The sequence below is a fragment of the Salvelinus namaycush genome, chromosome 2 (assembly GCF_016432855.1).
Source record: "Salvelinus namaycush isolate Seneca chromosome 2, SaNama_1.0, whole genome shotgun sequence".
NCBI classification, from domain to species: Eukaryota; Metazoa; Chordata; class Actinopteri; order Salmoniformes; family Salmonidae; genus Salvelinus; species Salvelinus namaycush.
Genome location: NC_052308.1, coordinates 62,517,556 through 62,541,636, shown reverse-complemented (window position 1 = coordinate 62,541,636; position 24,081 = coordinate 62,517,556). Strand labels below are relative to the sequence as shown.

General features: G+C 47.0%; 1 protein-coding gene across 1 annotated transcript in view; it reads left to right on the top strand.

The window, feature by feature from the left end:
- LOC120065642 (protein kinase C alpha type) overlaps positions 1–24,081 on the top strand; it is a 218,668-nt gene that overhangs the window by 151,206 nt on the left and 43,381 nt on the right. The window contains exons 6-10 of the mRNA XM_039016710.1: positions 9,372–9,528; positions 9,641–9,775; positions 12,032–12,125; positions 22,028–22,171; positions 22,784–22,957. Coding sequence (XP_038872638.1) covers positions 9,372–9,528; positions 9,641–9,775; positions 12,032–12,125; positions 22,028–22,171; positions 22,784–22,957 — 704 coding nt within the window. The remainder of the gene's footprint in view (positions 1–9,371; positions 9,529–9,640; positions 9,776–12,031; positions 12,126–22,027; positions 22,172–22,783; positions 22,958–24,081) is intronic.

Here is a 24,081-nt window from a genome sequence, read left to right as displayed (position 1 = left end):
CCATGATGCGGTCTTTTCTAGTTAACAAAGAGAAACCGAAACAAGGTCCGCTTCCCAAATGGCACCCTATTCCCTACATAGTGCACTACATTTGACCAGAGCCCTATAGGCCCTGGTCAAAAGTAGTGTACTGTATAGGGAATAGGGTGGCCATTTGGGATGCGACCATTGCCTGCATTCCATTACCCCGCCCACTCCCACATAGTCTACAATGTGTATTCAAACTGGCACAGTATTTCCCTCCATGAGGCCAGCAGTTTTTTCCTTATGCTAATTTTTTCCATCTCCACTAAATACTTCATTGTTGTTGGTAATGACCCTAGCAGGCCACCATAGCAGGCGGTGTCTGTGAGTCATCAGCTGTAATAACCGCGGAAACACACTACAGGCAAATGAGGAATTCTCTAGATGACGGTCATGACGACATTGACGGTGACGACGATGTTGACGGCAGTGATGCTTAACATTTACTGACACAAATGAGGTCACTGGTGTCAGGGAAGTAACCTCACACACAACGTCAACAAAACTAAGGAGATGATCGTGGACTTGAGGAAACAGCAGAGGGAGCACCCCCCCCCCCCCCCCCCCCATCCACATCGACAGGACAGTAGTGGAGAAGATGGAAAGTTTTAAGTTCCTCGGCGTATACATCACGGACAAACTGAAATGGTCCAGCCGCACAGACAGCGTGGTGAAGAAGGCGCAACATCGCCTCTTCAACCTCAGGAGGCTGAAGAAATTTGGCTTGTCAAAAAACACTCACAAACTTTTACAGATCCACAATCGAGAGCATCCTGTCGGGCTGTATCACTGCCTGGTACGGCAACTGCTCCGCTCACAACCGTAAGGCTCTCCAGAGGGTAGTGAGGTCTGCACAACACTCTTTGTGGTGCTCTGTACGATGCTATGGGGGCCATGCCTAAGGGACTGTCATGGGAAGAGGTATGGAGGGGGACTGCTATGGGAAGAGGTATGGATGGGGACTGCCATGGGAAGGGGTATGGAGGGGGACTGCCATGGGAAGAGGTATGGAGGGGGACTGCCATGGGAAGGGGTATGGAGGGGGACTGCCATGGGAAGAGGTATGGAGGGGGACTGCCATGGGAAGGGGTATGGAGGGGGACTGCCATGGGAAGGGGTATGGAGGGGGACTGCCATGGGAAGAGGTATGGAGGGGGACTGCCATGGGAAGGGGTATGGAGGGGGACTGCCATGGGAAGGGGTATGGAGGGGGACTGCCATGGGAAGGCGTATGGAGGGGGACTGCCATGGGAAGAGGTATGGAGGGGGACTGCCATGGGAAGAGGTATGGAGGGGGACTGCCATGGGAAGGGGTATGGAGGGGGACTGCCATGGGAAGGCGTATGGAGGGGGACTGCCATGGGAAGGGGTATGGAGGGGGACTGCCATGGGAAGGGGTATGGAGGGGGACTGCCATGGGAAGGGGTATGGAGGGGGACTGCCATGGGAAGGGGTATGGAGGGGGACTGCCATGGGAAGAGGTATGGAGGGGGACTGCCATGGGAAGGGGTATGGAGGGGGACTGCCATGGGAAGAGGTATGGAGGGGGACTGCCATGGGAAGAGGTATGGAGGGGGACTGCCATGGGAAGGGGTATGGAGGGGGACTGCCATGGGAAGAGGTATGGAGGGGGATTGCCATGGGAAGGGGTATGGAGGGGGACTGCCATGGGAAGGGGTATGGAGGGGGACTGCCATGGGAAGGGGTATGGAGGGGGACTGCCATGGGAAGGGGTATGGAGGGGGACAGCCATGGGAAGGGGTATGGAGGGGGACTGCCATGGGAAGAGGTATGGAGGGGGACTGCCATGGGAAGAGGTATGGAGGGGGACTGCCATGGGAAGGCGTATGGAGGGGGACTGCCATGGGAAGAGGTATGGAGGGGGACTGCCATGGGAAGGGGTATGGAGGGGGACTGCCATGGGAAGGCGTATGGAGGGGGACTGCCATGGGAAGGGGTATGGAGGGGGACTGCCATGGGAAGGGGTATGGAGGGGGACTGCCATGGGAAGGGGTATGGAGGGGGACTGCCATGGGAAGAGGTATGGAGGGGGACTGCCATGGGAAGAGGTATGGAGGGGGACTGCCATGGGAAGGGGTATGGAGGGGGACTGCCATGGGAAGAGGTATGGAGGGGGACTGCCATGGGAAGAGGTATGGAGGGGGACTGCCATGGGAAGGGGTATGGAGGGGGACTGCCATGGGAAGAGGTATGGAGGGGGACTGCCATGGGAAGGGGTATGGAGGGGGACTGCCATGGGAAGGGGTATGGAGGGGGACTGCCATGGGAAGGGGTATGGAGGGGGACTGCCATGGGAAGGGGTATGGAGGGGGACTGCCATGGGAAGAGGTATGGAGGGGGACTGCCATGGGAAGAGGTATGGAGGGGGACTGCCATGGGAAGAGGTATGGAGGGGGACTGCCATGGGAAGGGGTATGGAGGGGGACTGCCATGGGAAGAGGTATGGAGGGGGACTGCCATGGGAAGAGGTATGGAGGGGGACTGCCATGGGAAGGGGTATGGAGGGGGACTGCCATGGGAAGGGGTATGGAGGGGGACTGCCATGGGAAGAGGTATGGAGGGGGACTGCCATGGGAAGGGGTATGGAGGGGGACTGCCATGGGAAGAAGTATGGAGGGGGACTGCCATGGGAAGGGGTATGGAGGGGGACTGCCATGGGAAGAGGTATGGAGGGGGACTGCCATGGGAAGAGGTATGGAGGGGGACTGCCATGGGAAGAGGTATGGAGGGGGACTACCATGGGAAGAGGTATGGAGGGGGACTGCCATGGGAAGGGGTATGGAGGGGGACTGCCATGGGAAGAGGTATGGAGGGGGACTGCCATGGGAAGAGGTATGGAGGGGGACTGCCATGGGAAGGGGTATGGAGGGGGACTGCCATGGGAAGGGGTATGGAGGGGGACTGCCATGGGAAGAGGTATGGAGGGGGACTGCCATGGGAAGGGGTATGGAGGGGGACTGCCATGGGAAGAGGTATGGAGGGGGACTGCCATGGGAAGAAGTATGGAGGGGGACTGCCATGGGAAGGGGTATGGAGGGGGACTGCCATGGGAAGGGGTATGGAGGGGGACTGCCATGGGAAGGGGTATGGAGGGGGACTGCCATGGGAAGGGGTATGGAGGGGGACTGCCATGGGAAGGGGTATGGAGGGGGACTGCCATGGGAAGAGGTATGGAGGGGGACTGCCATGGGAAGAGGTATGGAGGGGGACTGCCATGGGAAGAGGTATGGAGGGGGACTGCCATGGGAAGGGGTATGGAGGGGGACTGCCATGGGAAGGGGTATGGAGGGGGACTGCCATGGGAAGAAGTATGGAGGGGGACTGCCATGGGAAGGGGTATGGAGGGGGACTGCCATGGGAAGGGGTATGGAGGGGGACTGCCATGGGAAGGGGTATGGAGGGGGACTGCCATGGGAAGGGGTATGGAGGGGGACTGCCATGGGAAGGGGTATGGAGGGGGACTGCCATGGGAAGAGGTATGGAGGGGGACTGCCATGGGAAGAGGTATGGAGGGGGACTACCATGGGAAGAGGTATGGAGGGGGACTACCATGGGAAGAGGTATGGAGGGGGACTACCATGGGAAGAGGTATGGAGGGAGACTACCATGGGAAGAGGTATGGAGGGGGACTGCCATGGGAAGGGACTTGTGGTGGGAAAGGACAAGGAGGGGAACTCATGGGAGAAGTGGGTATGGCGAGGGCTTCCTAGATTTATAGGTAGTTTACCAAAGGAGGAGAGGAGGCCTAACATGTAAGAATTGAGGGTTGGTGGAGGGTGGGAAGTTCAGCCTCAAAAGAGAGAATGCTTTGTGTAGTGAGAACCTCTATGTGGATTTTAAAGCCCTCCAGAGTTGACCTGCATGGTTGGGTCAACTCTCTGGGCAACCAGAAACTTCATGGGGGTGGTTTCCCGGACACAAACTAAGCCTAGTCCTGGACTGAAAAGCAAGCTCAGTGGACAATCTCTATTGAAAGTGCTTTTTAGTCACCAGACTATATATTTATAGTAGTTTGTTGCTGCAAAGACAAATGTGCATGTCAACAGAAACGCACACTTTCTCACCTGCAGCACACACACTCAGTCAAATGCATACACACACACACACACACACACACACACACACACACACACACACACACACACACACACACACACACACACCCTGATTCCTCAGCGGGGCTCCCCGACAGAGAGAACAGAGCAGCTGAACTTCCAAGAGAGACTTCCAACAGGCAGCCATGTCATTGGTATTCTGTGGCTGGCCCGGCTGCCTGGCTCTCTACTGAGGACCACTTTCCCAGTCTCTCTGTCTCTCCCTCTCTCTTTTTGTGTCTGTGAGTGTATACACGCACAACCATCTCGGTTTCTCTCTCTCACCCCTCACACACACACTCACACACTCATACCCTTTCCCTCCCTCCCTTTGACCCCCCCCCCCCCCCCCCCCCCCCCCCCCACCGCTGTTAACTTGGTGACTGACTAACATACCCGCCCCTCTTCTTATGGTTTGAGGAAAACACCTTTGTGTCAAAAAGCTGAAGTGATCCCCTGTTATCCAGCCCAGTCGTTCTGACATTGGTGCCTCGCTCCCTGAGCTCTTTACGTTTGACTTCACATTCTACTGTCTTTGTGTCAGTTCCATTGGGTTTAGGACCAATAGACAAAGATATGTGCCGTATGGACAACTGCAGAATAGTCGGGAAAAGTCCTGCAAAGAAGAGTTTTAGAAACATTTAGATATCATTTCTAACGTTGGTCCTAAAATGTCTATATTTCTTCATTTTTACTTTTCGATTTGTGTGTATTGTCGTCTATTGTTAGATACCACTGCAATGTTGGCGCTAGGAACACGAGCGTTTCGTTAACAACCGCGATAACATCTGCTAAGTATGTGTGTGTGAAATATGATTTGATTTGGTACAAACAAAGTACGGAGAGAGAAAAAGGGTCTGAAAAGAGAAGTACCGTTCTATCTGATTCACTACTTCTGTTACCTCCGTCTATCACTCAATATACTGCAACCCACTCAGACGCGGTCCGCATTAATCACGTAACAAGTGCCTGTTCTTTACAATCCAAGGCGCTTTTTATAAGGAGACTGTCCTCGAGACTCTGGTATCCAAGGTAACGGCAGTGTTGAGGCCTCTCCCCCTTTCATGTCCCAGTGTGTCAAGTGAGGACTCAGTCACTGACACACACACACACACACACACACACACACACACACACACACACTTGTAGGAGATACTCTCGTACTTGTAGGAGATGGAATTGTCGGAGATGTGTGGTGCGCAACCAATGTGTCAGTCCACTAAAATAAGGCTTTTTATGCACATACACTACCGGTCAAAAGTTTTAGAACACCTACTCATTCAAGGGTTTTAATATATTTTTACTATTTTCTACATTGTTTAATAATAGTGAAGACATCAATTCTATGAAATAACACATGGAATCATGTAGTAACCAAAAAAGTGTTAAACAAATCAAAATATATGTTATGTTTGAGATTCTTCAAATAGCCACCCTTTGCCTTGATGACAGCTTTGCACACTCTTGGGATTCTCTCAACCAGCTTCATGAGGTGGTCACCTGGAATGCATTTCAATTAACAGGTGTGCCTTAATGTGTTTGAGCCAATCAGTTGTGTTGTGACAAGGTGGGGGGGTATACAGAAGATAGTCCTATTTGGTAAAAGATCAAGCCCTTATTATGGCAAGAACAGCTCAAATTAGCAAAGAGAACAAGAACTTTGAACGTTTCTTCAAGTGCAGTCGCAAAAACCATCAAGCACTATGATGAAACTGGCTCTCATAGTCTGGTCCAAATAGTACATTTTTGTTTCCAACCGCCATGTCTTTGTGAGACGTGGTGTGGGTGAACGGATGATCTCCACATGGGTTTTTCCCACCGTAAATCATGGAGGAGGTGTTATGGTGTGGGGGTGCTTTGCTGGTGACACTGTCTGTGATTTATTTAGAATTCAAGGCACACTTAACCAGAATGGCTACCACAGCATTCTGCAGCGATACGCCATCCAATCTGGTTTGGGCTTAGTGGGACTATCATTTGTTTTTCAACAGGACAATAACCCATCGCATCTCCAGGCTGTGTAAGGGCTATTTTACCAAGATGGAGATTGATGGAGTGCTGCATCAGATGACCTGGCCTCCACAATCCCCAGACCTCAACCAAATTGAGATGTTTTGGATGAGTCGGACCGCAGAGTGAAGGAAAAGCAGCCAACAAGTGCTCAGCATATGTGGGAACTCCTTCAAGACTGTTGGAAAAGCATTCCTGGTGAAGCTGGTTGAGAGAATGCCAAGAGTGTGCAAAGCTGTCAAGGCAAAGGGTGGCTATTTGAAGAATCTCAAATATAAAATATAACACTTTTTTGGTTACTACATGATTCCATATGTGTTATTTCATAGATTTGATGTCTTCACTATTATTCTACAATGTAGAAAATAGTCAGAAATAAAGAAAAACCCTTGAATGAGTAGGTGTTTTAAAACTTTTGACCTGTACTGTATGCTACAATTCAACACTGTAGATTATACAAGAACAACTGTAATGCCATCAAATAAGTCTACATCTATTGTGTGAAGCTCATCAGGTGGTAGGTAGCATGTGGTACAACTGTTCTGATAGTAGAGTCGGATGCAAGCAGCGCAGACAGACAGACGTTCTGTTAGAGGGTCGAGGGTTCCTCCTACTGGCTGCTAATGGAAATGGCGTTTGTTTAAGAGAGCAGAGGGTTTGTTCAAATTTGAGTTAACAATATTATTTTCTGGGCTTGCATGACAATGGGTTATACACAAGCAGTTAACATTTTGGTGGAGTTGGTTCTACACACGCTCACACACACACACACACACACACACACACACACACACACACACACACACACACACACACACACACACACACACACACACAAACACATAGTCCACACACCACAGTCCAGTCAGGTAATATCATGCTGTTGTCTCCCCGCCCACGCTATCAAAACGTAAGGCCATTATTCAAAGGTCACTTGGCTACTAGCGCTTTGCCTACCCCTTTATTTGGAACCGTTTTAAATATTCAAAACCTAACCTTTTGTATTGTGACAGTTAAAGTCGGGTCCTTTAAGAAATAGTGTGTAGTAACGTGTATGGTCTTTGGTCACCCTGTACATGTTAGTATATTATACTAGGATCTATATGGAGATGTTGTGTATTGTATTTATACCAATGAAACAATAGTATAAACTTAAGCCTATTGAATATATCTGTACATTGTATGTTCATACAGTATGCAATAATGAACTGGTATTTACAAAACTGGGCGGTACTCATGTATTCTCATATGTTTGTAGGTGTGGGAGTTCATTCCTAGAACATGCATTATACACTTTGGAAACCGATATCAAGACGCATCACTATCTTCGTATTTTACCTTCTGTCAGTGTTGCATGACAAAGAATTATGCTATAATGACACAGCACATGCTTCGGAGGGGTTCCTTACCTAGCCAACTGTAGGCTAGAATGACTCTAGGGCTGTCTCAAATGGCACCCTATTCTCTATATAGTGCACTACTTTTGACTAGGGCCGATAGGGCTCTGGTCAAACGTAGTTCACTGTAAAGGGAATAGGGTGCAATTTGAGACTGCCGTTTTGAGAAGCATCCTAGCTATCTTCAACACATTATTCCAGCCTAGTTCGATTAGCCGGTTAGGTCCGAGTTAGCCTGGTTGCTAATATGTTTTTCTGCTTGTCGTTATCCGTCGCCTCTGATATGCATTGTCCTACCAGGGATGACATTTGGTGGCAGCATTGTGATGTCACAATGTCTGGTATGATATATTGTTTTATTTATGGTGTAGGCTGCTGTTGTGATGTAACCGTTTTAGCCCTGTTTGGACCCCAGGAAGAATAGCTTCTGCTCTGAGTCCCAAATGGCACCCCTATTCCCTATATGGCTCTGGTCTAAAGTAGTGCACTATGTAAAGCATAGGGAGACATTTGGGACAGAGCCCCTCTCTCCCAATGAAGTGTTCTAACCCTCCAGCCCTCTCTCGCCTCTGACGGCATACTCCATCACCCGCTATCCAAACGACATTAACCCCCCCCCCCCAAATCCCCCAGCACAGGTGCAAGCGGGAAGAACAGACAGAAGCAAGTTAAAAGCTTATTTGCACATGGCTTATCGAATTGTCTGGTAACTTAATTCTCTCTCATATGACAATCCCAGAGGCAAGAATGTAGCCCCTTTGTTATGTATATAGAACTATCAATGGCTGATACGATATGGATTAATTTTCAATACGTTTGGTGTTGTGAGGGAAATATAATTACTTATAGTTTAAAATGTATTTAGGTAATAGAACTACTATAGCTTAATATAATTACTACAGCTTACATTTTCTTTAATATTTATTGATTGGGACTCCCAGCATCCCCTGTTTGCTGAAATTCTTCCCTCAAAGCGAAGATACAGGCACTCTAAGTGTAGAACTAACAGGTCAAAACTCTCCTTCATGCCAGCTGCTATCCGCTTTCTCAATAAGCTGTAGTACTCTACTGTTAGGTATGGACTGACACTATTCATGCCTGGTTTAGAGGTCTACTTCCTGTGTACATATTGCTGTATATATCGTTTTTGTGTGTGTTTATTGTCATGTGTTCATTTTGTTTTTACTATGTGCTGCAAAATGGTTTGCCCCTCTGGGATAATAAAGACTCTAGTCTATAACTCTACTATACCCTATCAACACAGAGTGCCAAAATGGCATCCATTATGCAGTTTTACTCTCGTAGCTTATCTGCTCTCGTTCCATGTCAAAGGTCAATCTAGCATTATAATCAACAGTCAGGGCCAGCATTTGATTGACAGGACCACATGAGAAGCTGTCTCCTGGGCTTAAGGGCTTGCCTGGCCAGGCAGGCGTTCAGTGGGTCGGTCTCCGTGGCGATGCCCTGCATAATGTAAAGTGGTTGGCTGTGCTCCATGGCTCTGGGAGCCGAAATGCTAATGGGGTGCTAATGTCCGTGTCTGGGCGCTGTTTACTGAACATGGCTAAATACAGGACCACAGGGAGGCTGGTACTACTGAAATAGTAACAACAATACCCACACTGTATTTTTTATAAAATGTCCCCTGATTGTTGAATTTCCATGCCCATTATTAAATCCATCATGGTGTTACAAGGCAACTTTATAAAGAACACATTAACTTTTCTCAAAGTAATCCACTGAACAAGCAGTTATGTCACCTGTACCACTGTACAATGTATTAGTTCAAAATCAACCTTTTCCCCCTGTGTTGTTTCTCCATCAGTGGGCGAAGGTCGAAATCTGATCCCCATGGACCCCAACGGCTCATCTGACCCTTACGTCAAGCTCAAGCTCATCCCAGACCCCAAGAATGAGACCAAGAAGAAGACCAAGACCATCCGCGCCAACCTCAACCCCACCTGGAATGAGTCTTTCATATTGTGAGTTGAGGTGTACCCCTGGGCACAGTGTTAGGTCCCTTTCACGTTTGTGTATTATGGGTTATGTAGTCATTATCATTAACCCTGTACATATGTCTGTGTGTTATTCCAGCAAGCTGAAGCCTACAGACAAGGACCGCAGGCTGTCTGTAGAGGTGTGGGACTGGGACCGGACCACCAGGAACGACTTCATGGGCTCCCTGTCCTTCGGCGTGTCAGAGCTGATCAAATCGCCTGTGTGTGGCTGGTAAGTACAACATTAGATGACATTCCAATGCAGTGTTTCTCTATCTGGTAGTGAATATACAGTGCCCGCCATAATTATTGGGTCAGTGAAGCATTATTTCTTCTTTTGGCTCTTTACTTCAAAACTTTTGATTTGAAATCAATCAATGACTATGAGGTTAAAGTGCCGTCTGTCAGCTTTAATTTGAGGGTGTTTTCATCCTTACCGGATGAACCGTTTAGAAATTACAGCACTTTTTGGACCTCCATTTTAGGGGAGCAGAAGTATTGGGACAAATTCACATGTGTATTAAAGTAGTTAAAAAAAATGTCGTATTTGGTCCCATGTTCATAGCACGCAATGACTACATCGAGCTTGTGACTTGACACTTGTGTTGGATGCATTTGCTGTTTGCTTTGGTTGTGTTTCAGATTATTTTGTGCCCAATAGAAATGAATGGTAAAAAAAATGTATTGTGTACTTTTGGGGTCACTTTTATTATAAATAAGAATAGAATATGTTTCTTAACACTTCTACATTCATGTGGATGCTACCATGATTACAGATAATCCTGAATGTATCGTGAATAATGATGACTGAGAAAGTGATAGACGCACAAATGTCATACCCCCAAAAAGATGCTAACCTCCCCAGGTATTGTGATTATGAGAGGTTAGCATGTCTTGGGGGTATGATATGAAATGCTAACCTCCCCAGTTATTGTGATTATGAGAGGTTAGCATGTCTTGGGGGTATGTTATGAAATGCTAACCTCCCCAGTTATTGTGATTATGAGAGGTTAGCATGTCTTGGTATGATATGAAATGCTAACCTCCCCAGTTATTGTGATTATGAGAGGTTAGCATGTCTTGGTATGACATAAAATGCTAACCTCCCCAGTTATTGTGATTATGAGAGGTTAGCATGTCTTGGAGGTATGATATGACATGCTAACCTCCCCAGTTATTGTGATTATGAGAGGTTAGCATGTCTTGGGGGTTATGATATTAAATGCTAACCTCCCCAGTTATTGTGATTATGAGAGGTTAGCATGTCTTGGGGGTATGATATAAAATGCTAACCTCCCCTGTTATTGTAATTATGAGAGGTTAGCATGTCTTGGGGGTATGATATAAAATGCTAACCTCCCCTGTTATTGTAATGGTGAGAGGTTAGCATGTTTGGGGGTATGATATTTGTGTAACTTTCTCACTCATCAACATTGACAATTCATTCAGAATTTGTCCCAATACTTTTGCTCCCCTAAAATGGGGGCACTATGTACAAAAAGTGCTGTAATTTCTAAACGGTTCACTCGATATCGATGACAATACCCTCAAGTGAAAGCTGACAGTCTGCACTTTAACTTCATAATCATTGTTTTAATTTCAAATCAAAACTTTTGGAGTATAGAGCCAAAAAACGAAACACTGCTTCACTGTCCCAATAATTACAGAGGGCATTGCATTTGTGTCAAAAAATGTTTTTATTGTGTTTTATGTAGTCTACAGGAAGAGTAGCAGTCGTTAAGTTAATAGTGAAGAAGGGATCTTAATGAACATATACTTCATTTAATTTGTCTTGGTTTCCCGTTGGAAGCAGTAAGAGCTGTAGTCTGATATGTTTTATTGCGATTTTCTATTCGGAAAGAGCAGTGATAAATCAAGATAATAAGTGCCTTCTTCTCAACTTACCTGCATTTCATGTTATTGTTTGTCATCATCACTATATCAGTCTGGTACAAACCGATCATTAATCACAACAGCAACAGTGAACTTTATCTCCACATCTCAGTGCCCTTTGAGGTGCCATCTAATGGCCGTGGGTCATAAATAGCGATGCGTCTCATGAGCACCGCCCAACACAAGGATAATTCTGGCCCAGTGGACTGGAGCCGAAGGGACTATTGCTTTGTAATGAACTATGCGTCTGGGCCAAGTGGGTATGAATCAGGAGGTAGAGCGAGATAGAGGCATGAAGTGATGCAGGAAGGGAGGGAGGAATGCAGAGACGTAAACTAGTGGCCGCTCTATACCTAGTTTTTTGTCTCCGGGTAGAACATCTCTCTTTTTTCCCCCTTCAGTTTTATAGGCTGTTGGGATGTTTTTATTCTGGCCCTTAGAAACATTCTGTTACTTTTAACACTTATCTACTGGACTATAAATAGCAAGCTGGGTCTCTGTGCTTGGATTCACATCTATAATGTTGTTTTTTGTAAACAGTCATAATTGAAATACAAATGATTTTTCTCTCTCTCTTGCTCTCTCTCTCTCTCAGGTACAAGATGTTGAACCAAGAGGAGGGCGAGTACTACAACGTGCCCATCTCAGAGGAGGATGACGGAAACGAGGAGCTCAGACAGAAGTTTGAGGTGAGGCCTCAGATACAGGACTGGGGAACATATTAACCCAATGTCTTTTAGTTATTGTAGCCCATCCTGCTTTCATCGAACATTCTGGGATTTTATTACACATTTGCCTGTTAGTTTGTATGAATGACTTCCGTTTTATCCTAGTGTTTCATACAGTAACAAGTATTTTTTTTAAATGTTTATTATATCTACATGTGACCATGACTAAGTGAACTAATCATATTAAGTCCTTGAGCTTCTTCCAAAGCCACTCCACAACCACATTAAACTGGCATAATTGAATTTGGCCCTTCTCCATGACAAATATGTTTGCATTTCAAAATGGCCACCATCCCCCTCCAGACCGTAAGCATTGTGTGTTCGGGAGCATCTGGACATAAAAGGGTCATGGATTCTCTATGGAAACAGGGCTGTTAATTAAAACTCTGTTGCGCTTCTCGTCTGCCTGAGGCGCCCAATGAGAGGCTGCCTCGTTGTTAATTACTCTGGGTGGCTCACAGGTGGGGTGGTCTTTTTCTCTTCCTCCAAGACACTAGTTTATCCAGCTTTGTAGATACAGGCTTATAGAATATGGTAGGATTTGACCTTTGACCGCTGTTTTAGAATCAGTGGTAACTCAGACTGGTGTCACTGTAAAGCTGTCAGTTCATCAGCACAAACATGGATTTGGGCTGGACGTCCTTCACTCCTGAGAATATCAGTTTTAGTTTTTTATTTTCATTCTATTCCAAAAGCTCTGTAATTTATTGAGTGATATGGATGGAAATATATCTACCACTTGTCTTATGGGCAGTAGATCAGGGGTGTCACTCATTTTGCCCTTGGGGCCGCATTCAGTCTTTAACGAGGTCCCGAAGGCCACAGTGATTAAAAAATATATATATTTCCTTGCCGTAAAAATGTGCATAAAATAGTTCTCTATCGTTTTTTGAATTTTCAATACTCCCTGACTGACTAGTGATTATAACCGAGCTGGACAGTCAAGAAACTGTTTACATGTAGGTCCATTATTATTTCTAACCAGATTAAATTTGGGTTTAGTCATTTTAAAGTATATTGAGTATGTTTAAAAAATAAAAATAAAGTTTTTTACTCAAACCACCTCTGCATTAGATTTTCATTCTAGAACTGTTAGAGAGGTTAGAGTGGAGGGGTCAGAGTGGAGGGATGGAGGGGTCAGAGTGGAGGGATGGAGGGGTCAGAGTGGAGGGATGGAGGGGTCAGAGTGGAGGGATGGAGGGGTCAGAGTGGAGGGATGGAGGGGTCAGAGTGGAGGGATGGAGGGGTCAGAGTGGAGGGATGGAGGGGTCAGAGTGGAGGGATGAAGCGGTTAGAGGGGAGGGATGAAGCGGTTAGAGTGGAGGGATGGAGCGGTTAGAGTGGCGGGATGGAGCGGTTAGAGTGGCGGGATGGAGCGGTTAGAGTGGCGGGATGGAGGGGTTAGAGTGGAGGGATGGAGGGGTTAGAGTGGAGGGATGGAGGGGTTAGAGTGGAGGGATGGAGGGGTTAGAGTGGAGGGATGGAGGGTTAGAGTGGAGGGATGGAGGGGTTAGAGTGGAGGGATGAAGCGGTTAGAGTGGCGGGATGGAGCGGTTAGAGTGGCGGGATGGAGCGGTTAGAGTGGCGGGATGGAGCGGTTAGAGTGGCGGGATGGAGGGGTTAGAGTGGCGGGATGGAGGGGTTAGAGTGGCGGGATGGAGGGGTTAGAGTGGAGGGATGGAGGGGTTAGAGTGGAGGGATGGAGGGGTTAGAGTGGAGGGATGGAGGGGTTAGAGTGGAGGGATGGAGGGGTTAGAGTGGAGGGATGGAGGGGTTAGAGTGGAGGGATGGAGGGGTTAGAGTGGAGGGATGGAGGGGTCAGAGTGGAGGGATGGAGGGGTCAGAGTGGAGGGATGGAGGGGTCAGAGTGGAGGGATGGAGGGGTCAGAGTGGAGGGATGGAGGGGTCAGAGTGGAGGGATGGAGGGGTTAGAGGGGAGCGGTTAGTGGCGGGATGGAGCGGTTAGAGTGGCGGGATGGAGCGGTTAGAGTGGCGGGATGGAGCGGTTAGAGTGGCGGGATGGAGCGGTTAGAGTGGCGGGATGGAGTGGCGGGATGGAGCGGTTAGAGTGGCGGGATGGAGCGGTTAGAGTGGCGGGATGGAGCGGTTAGAGTGGCGGGATGGAGCGGTTAGAGTGGCGGGATGGAGCGGTTAGAGTGGCGGGATGGAGGGGTTAGAGTGGCGGGATGGAGGGGTTAGAGTGGCGGGATGGAGGGGTTAGAGTGGAGGGATGGAGGGGTTAGAGTGGAGGGATGGAGGGGTTAGAGTGGAGTGGTTAGAGTGGAGGATTGGAGGGGCTGGAGTGGAGTGGTTAGAGTGGAGGGTTGGAGGGGCTGGAGTGGAGGGTTGGAGGGGCTGGAGTGGAGGGTTGGAGGGGCTGGAGTGGAGGGTTGGAGGGGTTGGAGTGGAGGGTTGGAGGGGTTGGAGTGGAGGGTTGGAGGGGTTGGAGTGGAGGGTTGGAGGGGTTGGAGTGGAGGGATGGAGGGGTTAGAGTGGAGGGTTGGAGGGGCTGGAGTGGAGTGGTTAGAGTGGAGGGTTGGAGGGGCTGGAGTGGAGGGTTGGAGGGGCTGGAGTGGAGGGTTGGAGGGGTTAGAGTGGAGGGTTGGAGGGGTTAGAGTGGAGGGTTGGAGGGGTTAGAGTGGAGGGTTGGAGTGGAGGGTTAGAGTGGAGGGTTGGAGGGGTTAGAGTGGAGGGTTGGAGGGGTTAGAGTGGAGGGTTGGAGGGGTTAGAGTGGAGGGTTGGAGGGGTTAGAGTGGAGGGATGGAGGGGTTAGAGTGGAGGGATGGAGGGGTTAGAGTGGAGGGGTTAGAGTGGAGGGTTGGAGGGGTTGGGGTGGAGGGTTGGAGGGGTTGGAGTGGAGGGTTGGAGTGGAGGGTTGGAGGGGTTGGAGTGGAGGGTTGGAGGGGTTGGAGTGGAGGGTTGGAGGGGTTGGAGTGGAGGGTTGGAGGGGTTGGAGTGGAGGGTTGGAGGGGTTGGAGTGGAGGGTTAGAGTGGAGGGATGGAGGGGTTGGAGTGGAGGGATGGAGGGGTTAGAGTGGAGTGGTTAGAGTGGAGGGTTGGAGGGGTTAGAGTGGAGTGGTTAGAGTGGAGGGTTGGAGGGGTTAGAGTAGAGCGGTTAGAGTGGAGGGATGGAGGGGTTAGAGTGGAGGGAGTCATAGCAACGGCACACTGCTGTTTTGCAGTCGTCATAGCAACTATCAGCTACCCTCCTCCCTCACACTAACACATAGATATGTAGATGGACTCACACACATCCAAACACACACCAATGCCCCCCATTGACCCGTGTGTTAACTCAGTGTGGTTCGGAGGCAGGGTGCCGCTACAATGTGTCAGAACACACACAAAACTAACACACCCTTTAGGCAGACCCCACCCCCTTTCCCCTAATACACAAACACTCCCCCAGGCAGACAACACATCTCACTCTACTCCTGTACTCAGTGATAAGGAACCTGTCAGGTTCTCTCTCGCTATCTCTTTCACACAAACACGCACTCTCTCTGTCTCTCTTTCTCTCTCTCTCCATCTCTCGCTCTCTCTCTTTGACTCCCACCTGTTATACACGTCCCACGTCATCCACAGCACAACAGACAGAGCAGGATGTCATCTCCTATTGATAACACAGACAACTGTCCTCTACCCTCACAATACAGACAGCTAGTCATTATTCTAGTTGGAGATAGTTTGAAACCCTGTGGAGAGTTGTTGCACACACAGTATAATAGGACTTTATAGATCGTTTTTGAGATGGGAGTCATTCAACAATAACTGTCCACACTTTCACAATACAATACCCACTGGGCACAGACATCAGTTCAATGTCTATTTTTTATTTACATTTTGTTGAGTTGTCAGCTACCGTGAATTAAACATGAAATCAACTAAAATTGTCACCCTGTTATTGGATTTTTGTTAAATTGGGTGGAAAAAAATATACGAAATTCCCTTATGTTGATGACTTTTTGCACATATGACACACACACTCACTCACACACACACACACACACACACACACACACACACACACACACACACACACACACACACACACACACACACACACACACACACACACACACACACACACACACACACACAAGCTTCTAACTTGTGTCAAAAACAAGCAGTGTCTGTTGTGAACACTTCTAAGTTGATAAAGGGAGAAGGGAAGACTTGTGCTCGTCAAGGGAAACAAATGTCTCTATACCTGTTTGTGTGTCCTTCATTTACACGGCCATTTTGATGTCTTAAAGAGAGCCAATTCAGTGTGAAGGTCCCAAATGGCACCCTATTCCCTACATAGTGCACTACTTTTGACCAGAGCCCATTGAACAGAGCCCTATTGGCCCTGGTCAAAAGTAGTGCACTAGATAGGGAATAGGATGGTATTTTTTGGACGCTAACTGAATTGCAGCATTTCTCTTATTCAAGTACTCTTTGGTTTGTGCTTTTTTCCCCTCATTTATTTCAAACGAACAACCCTTTGGTATTCCGACGTGCTGTGTGTGCTTGGGTTGCCATGGGTTACCAGGCTAGACATATGAAGCAATGTGAGCTAGAGAGTGTGAGGGCTCAAGAAGTTCCTGTCTGTAGCACTTAATTGTAATCCTGTCTAGTTGGTCTATTTCTGTGGCCCACTGACAAGATATCTTAAGGTTGGTATGTCTGGCATTAGGCAATATTTCTTCCATGTCTTTCACAAATTTAGGTGAATTGTAAAAGATCATTCTTGCTTTGGCTGGTATGTACGAGAGGTCAGGAGTTAATGGGCTGAGGTCACTTCCTGTTGTTATTTACAGTAACTACTGTGTCTGTCTGACTGAGACAAGTTTAGTCCAAGAAAATAGCTCTCCCTCTCTTTCTCTTTCTGTCTATGTCTCTTCCTCCCTCTTCCTGTTTCTCCCTATTTCTCTTCCCCTGTCTCCCTCCCCCCTCTCACTCTCTGCCTGCCCTTCTCTCTCTCTTCCTTTTTATCCCTCTCCCTCACCGTAACTCTCCCTCCTCTCATCTGTGCTCTGTGAGACCTCCAGATGCCCACCCTTTGTCTTGTCAAATCTAATGCCTGAGTTTCTCTCCTCCCTTTTCCCCGTCTCTCTCCCTCTCTTCCAGGATTGCCAAATTAACTATCACTTCCTAAAGGTATCTCTCCTCTCCTCTGCTCCTCTCCTCCTCCCTTCCGCTGTCTCCTTTCCTCGCCTCTGTTCCTCTTTTGTCTACCTCTATTTATCTACCTCCTTTGTGTCCAATCACTCGCTTTCTCACTCTCTTCTGCTCTGATCATTTGTACGTGGTTTAAGGCTACTGCAAATAGATCCAGTTTACTAACAATTTGTTCTCATTGTGGGGTTGGAATTAGCACAAGAACAAGAGCCATCAGATAGCAGGAATTGCTCTCATAAATCATTGTCTGGAGCTGTAAATAGCCTTGTATTTTGTTGAGAAAACCAAGTGTAAAGCTATCAAGCCGGAAGGGAAATGTGACTGAAAATGGTCCTACAATAACAGTTAATATTACTTTTCTTTATATAAGTATTATTCACTACAAAGATAGCGTTTATGGAACTATATACGTACAGGTAGGCTACTTCCACAATAAAATAGGATAGTATACAAATGCAAGATGCTGAAAATACAAGTGTCCTACAGGGCTACTTCCTCATTGTATCATCCAATAGGAAAACAGGCAATAACCTCTGTAGACCCCAAGGACAGAAGTGACGATAGATGCATGTGTCAGTGCCTGTTCATTACAGGGACATTGCAGCCAACCCACCTCCCACATACACGACACACTCTGTTATTCTTCTTCTCGCTCCCTCCCCCTCTTATCTTTTTTTCTCATCTACCAGTCCACCTCTTCTTTATTATTCATTTAGCAGACACTCTTATCCAGAGATACTTACAGTAGTGAGTTCATACATTTTCATACTTTTTTTTGTTCTGGTCCCCCGTGGGAATCGAACCCACAACCCTGGCGTTGCAAGCGCCAACTGAGCCACATGGGAACTCCCCCTCCTCCTATTCCTTCCTCAACTGTGTAGGGGGTGTCCATGGATACTGTGGTCAATAAAGGGGGGTGGGGATATGGGGTGGGGGGGGGACTCCTCATTGGGTTATAACTGGTTGGAAGGAGATTGTTAGTAAATGTTTCCCGTCTATGTCTGTCTGGCTACATTATAACGTCTGTCGTTCAGTCTGTCTGTGTATGGTGTCTGGTTGTCGCTCTGTCTGTCTATGATGTCTGCCTGTGTCTGTCATCAAACTTTTTCTCTTTTTTAATTTGTCTTTCATCACTATCTGGTCATATTTTCATCTTCCTCCTTTGTGGCCTATATGTTATTTTTGGATGCTTGGTCTGTACAGGGGTGGAAGTTAAGCTGTGTGCCTATAGCAATGAGAGGTCAATACAAAGATGGACAGCACAGTTAGTTAGGCCCGTCTCCGTTTGTTCAGTGTTGATTTTATAGAGCCATAACGTGGCTTTTACTATATCTTTATAAACACAAGCATTTCGTTGAACCCGCTAATACATCTGCTAAACTGTGTACGCAACCAATAAACTTTGATTTGATGAGTTGAATTCTATCACGTTGTTCATCGCTTATCCACAAGAGGGCAGTATCAAGCCAGGTTTTAAAATGCATTGCATGTAGGTGCAGTGAATCGAATACAGCACAATTTACAGTGCATTCAGAAGGTATTCAGACGCCTTCCCTTTTTCCACATTTTATTACGTTACAGCCTTATTTTCCTCATCAATCTACATACAGTACCCCATAATGACAAAGCGAAACAACAGGTTTTTTGACATTTTAGCAAAATTATTACAAATAAAACACAAACTTTATTTACGTAAGTATTCAGACCCTCTGCTATGAGACTCGAAATTGAGCTCAGGTGCATCCTGTTTCCATTGATCATCTTTGGGATGTTTCTACAAGTTGTTTGGAGTCCCCCTGTGGTAAATTCAATTGATTGGACATGATTTGGAAAGGCACACACCTGTCTATATAAGGTCCCACAGTTGACAGTGCATGTCAGAGCAAAAACCAAAACATGAGGTTGAAGGAATTGTTCGTAGAGCTCCGAGACAAGATTGTGTCAAGGCACAGATCTGGGGAAGGGTACCAAAACATTTCTGCAGCATTGAAGGTCCCTGAGAACACTGCCCTCCATTATTCTTAAATGGAAGAAGTTTGGAATCACCAAGACTCCTCCTAGAGCTGGCCGCCCAGCCAAACTGAGCAATTGGGAGAGAAGGGCCTTGGTCAGGGAGGTGAGCAAGAACCCGATGGTCACTCTGACAGAGATCCTCTGTGGAGATGGTTGGCCTTCTGGAAGGTTCTCCCATCTCTACCATAAAAGCCTGATTGGTGGAGTGCTGCAGAGTGGCCAGGCGGAAGCCACTCCTCAGTAAAAGGTACATGACAGCCCACTTGGAGTTTGCCAAAAGTCACCTAAATTCTGATCTGATGAAACCAAGATGGAACTCTCTGGCCTGAATGCCAAGCGTCACGTCGGGAGGAAACCTGGCACCATCCCTAAGGTGAAGCATGGTGGTGGCAGCATCATGCTGTGGGGATGTTTTTCAGCGGCAGGAACTTGGGGACATCTCTGGAAAGACCTGAAAATAGCTTTGCAGCGACACTCCCCATCCAACCTGACAGAGCTTGAGAGGATCTGCAGTGAAGAATGGGAGAATCTCCCCAAATACAGGTGTGCCAAGCTTGTAGCGTCATACTTAAGAAGACGCGAGGTTGTAATCGCTGCCAAAGGTGCTTCAACAAAGTACTGGGTAAAGGGTCTGAGACATTTGCAAAAATGTCTAAAAACCTGTTTTTGCTTTATCATTATGGGGTATTTTAGAATAAGGCTGTACCGTAACAAAATGTGGAAAAAGTCAAGGGGTCTGAATTATTTTTGAATGTTCTCTGTATCATTACATAGAGTTATCATGAAAAGCATAATTTATGACTTACTGATTTATGGTTTTAGACCCTCAATTTCATAGTGTCAGTTTGTGGTCTTTTACTTTTGCTTAGGAATTTGCCTTGTCATACCTGAACCCTTGTAAAGGAAATGGCACTTTAGTCTAACTCTATCAGCTCAAAATGATTCTAAATGCATTTGTTTTGTCTTTTGTTCGTGAGACAAAGAAACGTAATAAGAAAGCTATAGTTGGAGTTTTCCGTCAAGTTGTCTCCACCAGTTACCACTAGATGCCACCATAGCACTTCATTGTAAAACCAGTATGAGCGACTGTGCTCCTGAGATAAAATGTGTCTGTGTTGTCATAGTGTTATGAGTGACTGTGCTCCTGAGATAAAATGTGTCTGTGTTATGAGCGACTGTGCTCCTGACATAAAATATCTGTGTTGTCAATGCGTTAGTGTTATGAGCGACTGTGCTCCTGACATAAAGCATGTCTGTATGGTAGTGCTTCTGAAAGTATGGCTGTGTCTCAGCTGTCAGCCGTTCTCCGTTCACCTCTCCCCCGCTGTGGTTGCAGGGCCAGGCAAAGGACAAATCCAACCAAGTTCAGGTGCGTCCGAGAGGAAGTAAGGCCGCTTTTGCGAGTCTCTTCTCCTCGTTGGCTTCGCTTATAGGTGTGCTGTGGTCTGCATAGCCCAATAGTGTGCTGCCTACACCTTACTAGCTATTTCTAGGCCCCGCCCACTAAACAACCCCTAGCCGCTGTAGCATAGACGCCTGTCTGAATATGCCAGGAGTGGAACGGTGTAAGCAAAATAGCAAAGTCTTCACCTAGCCTATCAGAGGGCAGGGTGGAGCTATAACCTTTTGCATATGGCTATCAAATCCTGTCAGATCTACATGAAGTGAAGAAGGTGAGGGGCTAGGAATGATCTGGACTTGTATGCAGACGCCATTAACCAAACTAAAGCCGCCTGACCAGTTTGTTGCACCTCGTCTAGCCATAAACACCAAGGGGAAACAGCAGTAGATTGACACAGAGAACCTCACACACGTGACGTGTCAATTTATTGGACGGATTCCAATGGGATCAAATGTCTTTGGGTCAGTTTATTTGGATTGTCGTATATTCTACACAAATGGGCTGCTTTTATTGTTGTGTGTAGTTTAATGTGTGTGGCTGCCAGCCTGTCCAGTGTACTAGACAGACAAGATGAGCTGTAGTGTGGACCAGGTTTAGCATGAGTGTGCCAGCTGCTCGATTAAGCCCAGGCTCTTGAGTGTGCGTGTGTGGTGTGTGTGCAAAAGAGAGATTTGACACCTGTGAGTAAGGGTGAAGAATGAGGATGACACCCAGGCCGTCGTGACACTGTCATGTTCCCACTGCCTGGAAAACAGATGGAATATGCCTCCGGAGAAAATGGAGGTCGCAAGAGTGTGTGAAAACGGGTGTGTGTAGTGCATGTGTGTGTTCGAGGCCAAGAGAGTTTACCGTCTCGCTCTGATTCTGAACCAAGCATGACTTGACGAGCTTTGAAGCTTTGTAAGAGCATGTAGTGGACATACTGATTGGATGGCACATTGACCAATGACAATGCATTATCACTAAGGGGTTTGACAGTAATTCATTCAAATGTCTTTAAATGAATTTCAACATTTTGACCGAAGGGTTTCTTGTAACTTCACAAAAATGAGTTATTTTACCATAATAGGTTAACATAATGACAAAGTCACGAGTACTGTAATTCCATATCTACTTTTTTATACCTTCTGTGTCTATGTGTTCCATCTCCTCCAAAATGAACATTTAGTTTTTTAATAATTTTGAATTGTGTTCTATATTGTGTTACATAAGGCTGCAGAGCAGTGTGTGTGGGTGCGTCAGGTGTGTGTGTCTCACGCCGTTCCCCTCTCCTCACCACACATAGAAAGCCAAGCTGGGCCCTGGTACTAAGAAGGTGATCGCTCCATCAGATGACAGCAGGTCTAATCTGCCCTCTAACAACCTGGACTCTGTCAAACTCACCGACTTCAACTTCCTGGCCGTGCTGGGGAAAGGCAGCTTCGGCAAGGTGAGCCAGGATTTGACTTGTATTATTAAGGAGGATGATGTGCTAGTTTCCCGGACACAGATTAAGCCTGGTCCTGGACAGAAAAGCTCTTTCAATGAAGATTCTCCATTGATCTTGCTTTTTAGTCTGGATCTTGCTTTTTAGTCTGGATCTTGCTTTTTAGTCTGGATCTTGCTTGTTCTGTGTTTGGGAAACCACCCCACAATGATTTGTCACAAGTTATTCTTATTGGCCTCTAAAATCAGCTACCCAACTTGTCATGTTGAATGTCCTGTGTACCGCGGGATGTTATCTATCGGACGAATCTGACATTGAGTAAGATCCAAGTCTATGTTGGTGTACGTGAGCAAAATCACGGACTTGGCCACATCATCCATAATTGACACAAAACAGAGTCGTATAATGAACGAGTACAATGCAATGTTTCGGTTTAGACTGTCCGTATCTCGATGTAGCACAACGTGAATAAAGGAGTATATCCGCGCATCAGTTGAGTAACAAGCATACAGTAACAACAAAACAGTAGAGTTAATAACATCACTGTCCGCATTAAGCCACCCTATTTAGAAGCCATCGGTCTAACCTTTGATCTCTCGTGTTCCTGTGTACCAGGTGATTCTGGCAGAGATGAAGCCCACAGAGGAGCTGTACGCCATCAAGATCCTGAAGAAGGACGTGGTGATCCAGGATGATGATGTGGAGTGTACCATGATAGAGAAGAGAGTCCTGGCCCAGCAGGACAAACCACCCTTCCTCACCTCACTCCACTCCTGCTTCCAGACCGTGGTATGGAGACGACGGACACACGCATGCACAAGGGGATAAACACACACACGTATACACACTTGGGTCTATGGGCACGCCCGCATGCACAAACACACAATTACTTGTTTTTTGCGGTCCGTTGTTGATGATGACGTTGCTCCCAATTCTCATAAGTGTGGTTATTGTGATGGGGTAGGGTTTGTGCCCTTGCATGTGTCTGTGCAAGCCACACACACTGACATTTGCAAACACACACACACACACAGGCAGGGGCATAAACACGCACACACTATATACATATTATTTTTCTCTTACTCGTCAAGCTCCTCTATGACACACACACACACACACACACACACACACACACACACACACACACACACACGTGTATACACACACACACACACGTATATACCCACACACACACACACACACACGTATATACCCACACACACACACACGTATATACCCACACACACACACACGTATATACCCACACACACACACACACGTATATACCCACACACACACACGTATATACCCACACACACACACGTATATACCCACACACACACACACACACACACACACACACACACGTATATACCCACACACACACACACGTATATGCCCATACACACACACGTATATACCCACACACACACACGTATATACCCACACACACACACACACACACACACACACACACACGTATATACCCACACACACACACACGTATATACCCACACACACAAAGTTCAATTAAGTTTTTCTTTGTTTTAATCTCAGCTTTCTCAGCACTTCTCTCATTCCTCCTTAATCTTTAATCCCTCAATCTCTCTCGCGCAGAGACGACAAAGGGCAGGCGCCAGCTGCACCGTACGGTGGCCAACACACATACACACACACACATCCCCAAAGTGGAAATCAAAAATTCGATGCATTTTAAGTGAGAAGTCCAAATCCTCTTCACAATAAGATGCCACTAACACTTTGACGGTAATTGTTTAAGGAAACCATTTGCCTTGTCTGACAGGTTATGTCAAGCTTATGTTGAGCAAAGTGCATAAAATACCGTAAACCTTGTTATAATCTCGCAGCGTGATTTCATTTCAAATGTATTCTTCAACAATGTGCGTTATGAG